The 12,171-nt window shown below is 47.6% G+C and overlaps 1 protein-coding gene across 1 annotated transcript in view; it reads right to left on the reverse strand.

Annotated features, from left to right (window-relative positions):
- ANKLE2 (ankyrin repeat and LEM domain containing 2) overlaps nucleotides 1–9,037 on the reverse strand; it is a 35,754-nt gene extending 26,717 nt beyond the window's left edge. The window contains 1 exon segment of the mRNA XM_029057744.2: nucleotides 8,878–9,037. Coding sequence (XP_028913577.1) covers nucleotides 8,878–9,019 — 142 coding nt within the window. The 5' untranslated portion in view covers nucleotides 9,020–9,037.
- Nucleotides 9,038–12,171: the final 3,134 nt, after the last annotated feature.

Consider the following 12,171-nt stretch of genomic DNA (forward strand, 5'->3'; position numbering starts at 1 on the left):
GATACCCAAATCTACATCTCCTCCCCGATCTCTCTCCCTCTCTCCAGGCTCGCATCTCCTCCTGCTTTGAAGACATCTCTACTTGGATGTCCTCCCGTCACCTCAAACTTAACAGGTCCAAAACAGAGTTCCTTATCTTCCCACCAAACCCTGTCCTCCCCTGGACTTTCCCGCTACCTTAGACGGCACCACCATCCTTTCTGTCTCACAAACCTGAAACCTTGGCATTATTCTTGAGTCCTCTCTCTTATTCAACCCACATATTCAATCCGTCACCAAATCCTGTTGGTTCCATCTTCACAACATCTCTAAAATCTACCCTTCCTCTCCACCCAAACTGCTACCATTTTAATACAACCACTCATCCTATCTTGATTAGATTACTGTATCAGCCTCCTTGCTGACCTCCCACACTCCGGTCTCTCCCCACTTCTGTCCATACTTCGCTCTGCTGCCTATATCATCTTTCTACAGAAACATTCAGGATGCCACCCCTGTCCTCAAAAATCTCCGGTGGTTGCCTATCCACCTCTGTATCAAACAAAAATTCCTCACCATTTATTTTAAAGCTGTCCATCACCTTATCCCCTTCTACCTCATCTTGCTTCTCTCTTTCTACAACCCAGTCCATATACTTGGCTCCTCTGACGCTAACCTTCTCACTGTGCCTGGACCTCGCCCTGCCTCTGGTCTGGAACACCCTCCCTCCTCAAATCCGTCAATGCCTTAATTAAGGCCCATCTTCTCCAAGAGGCCTTCCCAGACTAAGCCCCACTTTTTCTCATCTCCCCCTCTTGTCTGTGTCACCCTGACTTGCTCCCTTTACTCTTCCCCCTCTTCTAGCCCCACAGAAGTCATGTATATATCGGTAATTTTATTTCTATTGATGCTGTATTGAGAAGCAGCATGGTGTAGAGGATAGAGCACGGGCCTGGGAGTCAGAAGGCCACGAGTTCTAATCCCGGCTCCGCTTGTCTGCTGTGTGACCTTGGACAAGTCACTTCACTTCTCTGTGCCTCAGTTACCTCATCTATAAAATGAGGACTGAGCCTGTGAGCCCCACTTGGGACAGGGACTGTGTCCAACCTGATATGTGGAAACACCCCAGTGCTTAGTTCAGTGCCTGGCACACAGTAAGCACTTAAATACCACAATTATTACATTACTACTATTTGTGTCTTTATTTGTATTATCTGTCTTCCTCCCCTCCTTCCTTTTCCCCAAACTGTGAGCTCACTGTGGGCAGGGATTATCACTTCTGTTGTAGTGCTCTTTCCCATTTGCTTAGTACAGTGCTCTGCACATAGTAAGTGCTTAATAAATGTGATTAAAAGACTAAATAAAAGAATGAAAGTTACTAGAATCTGGAATAGGTGCTAGAGGCAGATGGTATGGGCTTCAAAGGAAGGGAAAGAAAGGAAAGGGGGAGGTGAAATGGTGCGAAAGTGGCACTGGGCCACAAGAAGGAAGCCAACACCTTCTCCTTTCCCAGTGACTCTGGGACAGTGGAAGATGAGGCCTCTTCTGGAGAAAGCAGCAGGGGAAACTGTATTGGATAATCTGGGGAGAGCCAGGTTTCAGTTCTGGAGAGGAGGAGGAGGAATGATTGGGTCAGGAACAGGTCAAGGACGAAGGGAGGTTTCCCCGTGATGGAGAGGGGATTCCACAGGCAGCACTTGGTTGAGGGTGTGGGGAGGGTTCTGGGGGAGGGGTGGGGAGGATTTGGATGGGAGTGAGTTGACAGGGCCGCGGAGGGGAATGAGGGGTGGTGCTGGGACAGAATTATAGGGAAGGGTGGGAAGGAGGGGTGGAGATGGCACAAGGGATGGGGAGAAGTTGGGCAGAGGAGGGGGGCAGGGGAAGTGTGGTGGGAGAGGAGGACTGGGATGGGCTGACTGGAGATGTGGGGGGGATTGAAGGGTCATAGTGAGGTCGGTGAGGTAAAAGATATCAATAATAACCTAATCCAGTGATACCCTGAGGAGATGGTTGAATTGTCCTTGGGTCATTGAGAGAGAGAAATACATCTGAGAGTAGGAGAACCCTGAGGAAACGGCTGAATTGTCCTTGAGAAGAAAGAGGCCAGTGTTTATTCACTCATTCTTTCATTTCCATTCATTCATTCTATCAAATTTACTGAGCTCTTACTGAGTGCAGAGCACTGTACTGAGCGCTTGGGAGGGTCCAATGCAACAATAAACAGATACATCCTCTGCCCACAAGGGGGGAGGAGAACCCTGAGGAGATGGTTGAATTGTCCCTGGGGCATTGAGAATGAAGAGCCCAGTGATTTGGAGTAAACAGCCTGGGGTGGTACAAAGGATAGTTAGATCTATTAATGTATACATGACGAGCAGTTTTCTGATCATAAAACTGTGTCAAATGAAAAACTTAAAAGTATATTGATTTGATTTCCTTAATCCACTGGTCTTTCTTTTTCTCTTAAATTAAAATCCCATCCCCCCAAAATTCTGTATTTGGAAAATCCTGACGCGCAATTAAACTGAGGACAGATCTATGGCACGGCAGATCGATAATTACAAGACAAAATGTTACTTAAAATGGTAGCCAAGAGCATTAGTCTAGCTTGAAATTTGGCAGGCCCAAAATAACTCCTAATCCTCCAAACTCTAGCAATACACATGGAAACTTATTTTTGATCTTTAATACATTATTTTATTATCAATCTTCCACCTTGAATTCAAATGCAACCTAACTCCTAGAATTTAAAGTACTTAAGAGACAGCTTATTTTTCTTCACAAAATATTTTTTTACCATGGTCAAGGCTGTCTTATCCATCTGACCCTCCAGAAGATGTAGCAGATCACCCTTGGGATCCATAAAGGGGAGGAGCAAACTCTCTCCCTTCCTCCCCTTTGCTCCAATTGAAAATCACTGGCCAAAGAAGCAGTGCTCTGTAAGCCCACCTCCCCAACTCCATTTCATAACATGGGTGCTTTAGCGATGTTGTTTGAAGGCCGAGGGCAGCAGAGTTATCACTGTCACGCAGATGACTGAATCACCACTTGTCCCACATCGGCCCCCCACCCCACATGGAAAGAGTCCGGGTCTGAAGTCAGAAAACCTGGTTTCTAATCCCAACTCCACCATTTCTCTGCTGTGTGACCTTGGGCAAGTCACCTCCCTTCCTCTGCGCCTCAGTTCCTTCCTCTGTAAAACGGGGATTAAGACTGAGAACCCCATGTGGGACAGGGACCGTCCAACCTGATTAGCTTTTATCTATCCCAGTGGTGAGTACAGTGCCTGGCACACAGTAAGCGCTTAAATACCACTAAAAAAAATGTAACCAGCATGTTAGAGAAGAACTGATTGTGTTTCCCCATAACCTGGATCACCTCAAAACCACAGAGAGTGAGTTGGGTTATAGTAGGAGATCAACCAGGTTAGGTGAGAGGGAGAGAGATGATTGAGTGTCTTAAAGCCTAAGGTTAGGAGTGTCTGAGGTGGAGGTGGACAGGCAACACTGGAGGTTTCTGAGGACTAGGGAGATATGGATTGAACGGTTTTTCAGAAAAATGATCTGGGCAGCCGAGTGAAGGATGGACTAGAGAGGGGAGATATAGGATGGCAGGGAGGTCAGCAAGGCAGTTGATGTAGAAGTCAAGGTCGGAAATGATGAGTGCTTGGATCAGCCTCGTAGCAGTGTGGAAAGAGCAGATTCTAAAGACGTTGTGACGGTAGAACCAACAGGATTTCGGGATAGACTGAATGAGTGGGTTGAATGAGAGAGATGAATTGAAGATAATGTCAAGATTATGGGCTTGTCACACAGGGAGGATGATGGAGCTGTCTACAGTGTTAGGAAAGTCAGGGGGAGGACAGGAGTTGGTTGGGAAGAGTATGAGTTCTGTTTTAGACATGCTAAATTTAAGGTGGTGGCAGGACATCCAAGTAGAGATGTCATTCATTCAACAGTATTTATTGAGTGCTTACTAGGTGCAGAGCACCCTACTGAAGGCAGGAGGAAATGCGAGATTGCAGAGAAGGGGAGAGGCTTCCGAAAGGCGTACATTTTTTCCCTCCAATTTGTAATTTATTTCAGGGAATCTCAATGCGAGATTGCAGAGAAGGGGAGAGACTTCCGAAAGGCGTTCATTTTTTTCCTCCAATTTGTAATTTATTTCAGGGAATCTCCCCACTAAACTCTAAGCTCTTTAAGGACAGAGAACATGTCTACTAATTCTGTAGTACTCTCCCAAATGCTTAGAACTGTGCTCTGCACACGGAATGCAGTTCAATAAAAACTACTGTTTGATAAAATTAGAAAGTTTTAATTGATGGTTTTAGATTGCCCATGAATGAGCAAATAAAAAATTAGGACTTTTGAAATCTAGGCTTCCGCCTCCAGTATTAAATGAGATCGCCTTTGTTTTACACAGACTATTTCTGCCAAATATCAAGTGAATGCAGATTTTTTTTTTTTAACAAAAAATCAATGCGCTTGGAGAGTTGTGCCCTGTTAGCACTGCATGGGCCTGCTGAGTTTACTTTGGCTAATATGACTCATCATGGGCCTCTTCCTAGCTGAGAACACCAGGTCCCAGTAGGCTAATAACCCCCTTGAAAATGAGGACTGATCAGAAAGGTTCAGCCAGGCCCAGTGATTTCAGCACGTGCAGATTCGACTGAGACTGATGGCAAGTGAAGTGACTAAGGGCACAGCAGATCTGTACAACTTCCAGGGAGCACAGCAGATTTGTACATGTACAGATTTGTACAACCTCCAGTGACTACCCATACACCTCCACATCAAGCAGAAACTCCTTAACCATCGGCTTTAAAGTCCTCAATCACCTTGCCCTCTCAACTCACATTGCTACTCACCTACTACAACGCAGCCTGCACACTTGACTCCTCTAATGTCTACTGTACCTCGATTTTGTCCATCTCGCCACCGACCTCTTGCCAACGTCCTGCTTCTGGGCCTGGAACACCCTCCTCTTCCTGGGTCATATATACTTACTCTCCCCGCCACCCCTTCAAACTTTATTGCAAGTACATCTCTTCCAAGAGCCTTCTCTAAGCCCCCTTTTCCTATTCTTCCACTCTCTTCTGCGTTGCCCTGACGTGCCCTCTTTATTCATCTCCTCCACAGCACTTATGTACATGTCTGTAATTTACTTATATTAATGTCCACCTCCCCATCTACACTTTAAGCTTGTTGTGGGCAGGGAATGTGTCTGTTATACTGTACTCTTCCAAGCACTTAGTACTTAGGACACAGCATGTGCTCAATAAATACAACTGCTTATGTTGTATTAGTTTGCATTGGTTTGAATATGTATCCTCAAAGTGCATATGGCATTTGCTCTCCCAAAAGTCATATATAAATCACAATTTTCAGGCCGATTATGGGCCCAAGCCTGTCAGATTTGACGCAAGTTCAGTCCAGGCCCAACACTTCGGCTCAGTCACTCTTGATCTTTTGGTGGAATAACAAATACTTTGAGCTTTTACCCAAATACTCTGAGCTTTTACCCTTGATGTTAAATAATACACAAACGTTAGGTTCCTTGGATTGTCCCTTACCTGTTTACAATGGCCACATTTACAGAGAAAAGGAGCTGTTTTTTCTCCTCCCTACTTGTTTTTTCCCAGTCTGATTTCAAGATTTCCTCACATTGTATACAAATCTCTTGCCTGTACTCAAGCTATGGTTAACGTTTGCCACTTGGCTGGGATTCCCTCCCCTCCACCCTTTACGTATCATTAGTTATTTCCCCTTGCTGCTGCTGGGAAGAATTAACCCTAACCCACCAGCAAGTAGTCAGCGCTTAGAACAGTGCTTGGCATATAGTAAGCACTTAACAAATACCATCATTACTGTTATTATTAGAAAAAATGTAAGGCTATGTCTTCAAAGTCCAAAGTGAAGTGGAGACTTACTACTTACCCCCATTTTTACTTTCAGGGTAGATAGTTAAACTTGATGAGGACTCTAAAATCCACTTTCTGGCCTGAACTATCTGGTTTAGCTAACTAGGTAGATCAAATAAAATGAATAACTAAAAATCTCCTCTTTGTGTGTGTGGATATATATAATGAACCCATTTTTACCCAGAAAAACTTGCTCATTTTGTGGTCTGAGGACACCTGTAACCTAGCCCCTTTCTTTCCTAGATAAAACTTAGGTTCGTTTTACACTGATCCATACTGCACTTCCTTTCCTTAGAATGCAATCCTAGGGAGACCAGTATTGTGACACAGCAATTTCTCTTTAGACTCGTTCCTATCAAGAAAAAACACGTTTAAGATGAATATAAAGTCTTTGATAGAGAAAAGAAACCTTCAATTATCTTTAACTGAAGGTACACATTTGAAAGCAAGAAAGCTAATGGGGCAAAACAAACAATACTTCAAACCTCTGCCCTTTAGGCTGTAGTACTTCCTTTTGTTTCCAGCTTACCTTATAAATATTAATATTTTGCAAGTTTCCTTATATATTATTATGAATCGTACAATAGGATTCACTGAATGCCTTCTGGGGGCAGAGTATTCTATTAAGCATTTGGAAGAGTACAATCTCCCTGCAGATGGTCAGGTCCCTTGGGCAAGGAATGTGTTTACTGACTGTTGTACCCCAAGTGCTTAGTTCAGTGCTCTGCATAAAGTTACGTTCAATAATAACAATTGCTGAATTTGCTAAGCGCTTACTACATACCAAGCACTGTACAGGTATGCAGCAGCGTGGCTAAGTGGAAAGAGCATGGGCTTTGGAGTCAGGGCTCATGAGTTCGAATCCCAGCTCTGCCACTTGTCGGCTGTGTGACTGTGGGCAAGTCACTTAACTTCTCTGTGCCTCAGTTCCCTCATCTGTAAAATGGGGATTAAGACTGTGAGCCCCACGTGGGACAACCTGATTCCCCTATGTCTACCCCAGCGCTTAGAACAGTGCTCGGCACATAGTAAGCGCTTAACAAATACCAACATTATTATTATGCACAATAACACTAGTGGAATTTGTTCAGCACTTAGGTGTCAAGCGCTGTACTACGCCCTGGGGTAGATACAAGAAAATCAGATCCCACATGGGACTCTTATTCTAAGTAGAAGGGAGGACGGGTATTGAATCTCCATTTTACAGATGACAGAACTGAGGCCCAGAGAAGTGAAGTGCTTTGCCCAAGGCCACACAGAAGGCAAGTAGCAGAGCTGGGATTAAAACCCAGGTCTTCTGACTCCTAGGCCTGCACCTTTTCCACTAGGCCACGCCGCTCAATAAATACCACAGATGACACTAGGGTGGGTAGACAAGATCCCTGCCCTCAAGGCATCTTACAGTCTAGGAGAGGAGGGAAGACAAGAGGAATCTTTTACAATATTCCCAAAGATAGGTAGATCCTTTCAATCGGGAGGCACACTCCCCCACTATATCTGGCATACCTGCCACCACAACCAACACCAAAAAAACTATCAATTCTTGAATACTAGGTCAGAATATTCAGTTTCAGAATTTTCTTGTCCTTTACTTTCCATTTCTTTGGCCAACCATTTGGCCAAAGACACAAACATCACAGCATTATTATTATTATGTATATATCTCTAGTTCTATTTTATATTGATGCCTGTTTCCTTCTTTTGATGTATACATATATCTCATCTTTAGTTCTATTTATATAGACGCCTGTTTACTTGTTTTGATATGCAGAGTTATCTACCTATAGTTCTTTTTATATTGATGCCTGTTTGTTTGTTTTGATGTGTATATATCTACAGTTCTATTTATATTGATGCCTGTTTTGATGTGTATATATCTATAGTTCTATTTAGGGAAGCAGTGTGGCTCAGCGGAAGGAGCCCGGGCTTGGGAGTCAGAGGTCTTGGGTTCGAATCCTGCCTCCGCCCCTTGTCAGCTGGGTGACTGTGGGCAAGTCAGTTCACTTCTCTTTGCCTCAGTTCCCTCATCTGCAAAATGGGGATGAAGACTGGAAGCCTCACGTGGGACAACCTGATCACCTTGTATCCTCCCCCACCCAGCGCTTAGAACAGTGCTTTGCACATAGTAAGCGCTTAAAAGATACCATATTATTATTAATCTCTGTGCCTCAGTTCCCTCATCTGCAAAATGGGGATGAAGACTGTGAGCCTCACGTGGGACAACCCGATGACCCTGTATCTCCCCCGGCGCTGAGAACAGTGTGCTGCACATAGTAAGCGCTTAACAAATGCCATCATCATTATTATTATTCTCTGGGTCTCAGTTCCCTCACCTGTAAAATGGGGATGAAGTCTGTGAGCACAAGGGGGGAACCACCTGATCACCTTGTATCCCCCCCCCCAGCGCTTAGAACAGCGCGCTGCACATAGTAAGCGCTTAGCAGATACCATATTATTATTATTCTCTGTGCCTCAGTTCCCTCATCTGTAAAATGGGGATGAAGACTGTGAGTTTCACGTGGGACAACCTGATCACCTTGTATCTCCCCCAGCGCTTAGAGCAGTGCTCTGCACCTAGTAAGCGCTCAACAGATACCATATTATTATTATTCTCTGTGCCTCAGTTCCCTCACCTGCAAAATGGGGATGAAGAGTGTGAGCCTCACGTGGGACAACCTGATGACCCCCCAGATCTCCCCCAGCGCTTAGAACAGTGCTCTGCACATAGTAAGCGCTTAACAGACACCATATTATTCTTATTCTCTGTGGCTCCGTTCCCTCATCTGCAAAATGGTGCTGATGCTGCTGCCCTCTGACTCCCCGGGCCGGGCCCTTTTCCCTGAGGCCCTCAGCGCGGCTGCCGACTCCGGCGGGCGCTTAGAACAGAGGCGGGCAGGTAGTGGCCGCCTGAGGGAGGCCGTCCTGGGGCCGTCCTGGGGCCGTCCTGGGGCCGTCCTGGGGCGGGGGGCGGGTCTCACCTGGGCCGCGCGCCCGGGGCGGGACGCTCCCCCCCGGCCTCCTCCTCGTCCTGTCCAGGAGCCACAGCAGCGCCCCGACCAGCAGCCCCAGCAGCGACGCCCCGAGCAGCTCCCGCCACAGCCCCGTCCACGCCACCACCATCGCCGCCGCCGCCCCCGCGACGGCCTCCTGCTCCTCACAGCCGCGCGCGCCCGCCGCGCATGCGCCCGCCCCGCCGCGCATGCGCCCCCTCCTCCCCCACGCCGGCCTCCTCCTCAGCCCCGCGCGCGCCCGCCGCGCATGCGCCCCCCTGCTCCCCTGCCCGCCGCCGCCGCCCCCCCCCCCCCCCCCCCCCCGCGACGGCCTCCTTCTCTTCAGCCCCGCGCGCGCCCGGCGCGCATGCGCCTCCTTCCTCCCCCACGACGGCCTCCTCCTCAGCTCGGCGCGCGCCCGGCGCGCATGCGCCCCCACGACGGCCTCCTTCTGCTCAGCCGCGCATGCGCCCCCCTCCCCTTCCCGCCTCCTCAGCCGCGCCGGGGGCCTTCCCCCCCACAATCCCGGTCTGCCCCGGCTCCCGCCTGCCTGGAAAAGGCGCGGAAGCCGCCGCGCCACTCTCCTCACCGACCCGGCCGCTCCCAATCAACCCCGCGCCCACGGCGCTCCTCTCGCCTCCCCCCTCCCCGGCCCGGAAAACGCTCTCCAGGCCCGCCCGAGGCTGCCCGATCCCGCGCCTGACAAAAAAGGGGATTGGGGGGGGGGCGAAAGACCCTGTCGCAGCCCCGCCCGCGAGCGTGTGACTACGCCCCCTTCCGCTTGGAGGAGGGACGACGGACCTCGCACCCGGAGGGGGCGGTGATGACGGCTGCGCTCCCCTCCTATAGCCTGTAGGGGGCGCCTTCACCAGCTCCAGCTACACCGTTCATTCGGAAGCAGCGTGGCTCAGTGGAAAGGGCACCGGCTTGGGAAGCAGGGGTCATGGGTTCGAATCCCGCCCCTGCCACTTGTCAGCTGTGTGACTGTGGGCAAGTCACTTCACTTCTCTGAGCCTCAGTGACTTCATCTGTAAAATGGGGATTAAGACTATGAGCCTCACGAGGGATAACCTGATGATCCTGTATCTCCCCCATTGCTTAGAACAGTGCTCTGCACATAGCCCTTAACAAATACCAACATTATTATTATTGTTATTATTATTATTATTATTCATTCATTCAATCGTATTCACTGAGCGCTTACTGTGTGCAGAGCACTGGACTAAGCACTTGGAAAGTCCAATTCAGCAACAGTGGCAATCCCTACCCAACAACGGGTTCACAGTCTAGAAGGGGGAGACAGACAACAAAACCAAAAACCGTTCTCACCCCTGTATCTCATCAGACGGTGGTTTTATTGAGCACTTACTGTGTGCAGAACACTGTTCTAAGCGCTTGGGGATCGGTCAGCCGTATTGATTGAGCACATACTGTGCACAGAGCACTGTACTAAGCGCTTGGGGTTCAGTCATATTTATTGATCACTTACTAGGTGCGGAGCACTGTACTAAGCGCTTGGGGGTCAGTTAACTGTATTTATTGAGCATTTACTGTGTGCAGAGCACTGTACTAAGCTTTTAGGAGATTACAATAAAGCAATTTAATAGACACGTTTCCTGTCCACAACAGGCTTACAGTCCAGGGGCTGGGGGACACACGCACAGATATGAATATAAATGGGTAAATAAATTACAGATATGGACATAAGTGCTGTGGGACTGGGGGGATGAAGGAAGGGAGCAAGTCAGGGCTATGCAGAAGGGAGAGGGAGACGAGGAGAGGAGGGCCAAGTCAGGGAAGGCCTCTTGGAGGAGATGGGCCTTTAGTAAGGCTTAGAAGGTGGGGGAGACTCATCGTCTATCAGATATGAGGAGGGAGGGAGGTCCAGGCCAGAGGAAGGATGGGGGTGAGAGGTCGGCAGTGAGATAGATGAGATTGAGGTACAGTGAGACGGTTGGCAACTGAGGAGCAAAATGTGAGGACTGCGTTACAGTAGGAGAGTAGCGAGGTGAGGTAGGAGGGGGCAAAGTGATTGACTGTTTTAAAGCCAATGGTGAGGAGTTTCTGTTTGATGTACAGGTGACTGGGCAACCACTGGAGGTTTCTGAGTAGAGGAGAAACATAGATGAACGTTTATGTAGAAAAATGAACCATGCAGCAGAGTGAAATATGGACTGGACTAGGACAGTAGAATACAAGAGAATTAGAAGACTCATTCCCACTCATAACAACCCTATGGTCAGGTATTCCTGGACTAGTGATTTTACATTGAGAATTTGGCCAAATTTACCCAACGAAGATTTGAAAACTGGAAACCTGGATCCGTTGGTCCCCATTAAATTCCCCCAGGGTCAGACCTGGCTAATTATTATTATTATTATTTATTTGTTAAATGCTTCATGCTTCCCAAGTGACAAGTGCTCTTTTAAGCACTGGAGTGGATACAAGTTAATCAGGTCGGTTACAGTCCCCATCCCACACAGGGCTAATAGTCTGGACTCCCTCAGAGAACTTACCTGGTTCCAGGCAGGACTCGCCCTCCAATAAGTCCAGTAGGAACCAGGAGGGCTGAGTTCCAATCCTAGCTCTGAAAGTAGAGGACTACCTGCAGGGGCTGTGCCTCGGTTGTGAAGGTGACCAGTAACAGGAATAATTGTGGTAACTGTGGTTAACAATTACTCTCCCCCCTCTGCCACCTTCAAAGCCTTATTGAAGGTACATCTCCTCCACGAGACCTTCCTAGACTAAGCCCCACTTTTACCCACTTCCCAATCCTTTCTGCGTCGCCCTCATTTGCTCCCTTTGCACTCCCCCAACCCAGGCCCACAGCACATATGTATACATCTGTAATTTTATTTATTTATGTTGATATCCATCTCCCTGCCTCTAGACTGTGGGCTCATTGTGGGCAGTACAAATTAGTATTAGTACATTAGTATAGTGTTCTGCACACAGTAACCATTCAAAAAATACAGTTGATTGACCAATGAAAAGGGTATATAAATATATATATACATACGTGTGTATAGATAGATATAGAGAGGTATGTATCCACTTGTATGTAGCCATATATACAAATACTAAGAACCTCTCTGTCCCTGGATATTTGATATTCTTTAATATTTGAAGAAGACACCACTGAATGTGAAATTCATCTATGATTTTGTTTTTGGCTGAAAAGGAAAATGAGGGACCTTCCCCACGGCCCCCAATCCTGGCTACCTCATGCACACAAAAAGTCTGTCGCTTGTTGTGTTGTCAGGTGCTGTTTTCTCTTTTACC

This window comes from Ornithorhynchus anatinus, chromosome 2 (assembly GCF_004115215.2).
Source record: "Ornithorhynchus anatinus isolate Pmale09 chromosome 2, mOrnAna1.pri.v4, whole genome shotgun sequence".
NCBI classification, from domain to species: domain Eukaryota; kingdom Metazoa; phylum Chordata; class Mammalia; order Monotremata; family Ornithorhynchidae; genus Ornithorhynchus; species Ornithorhynchus anatinus.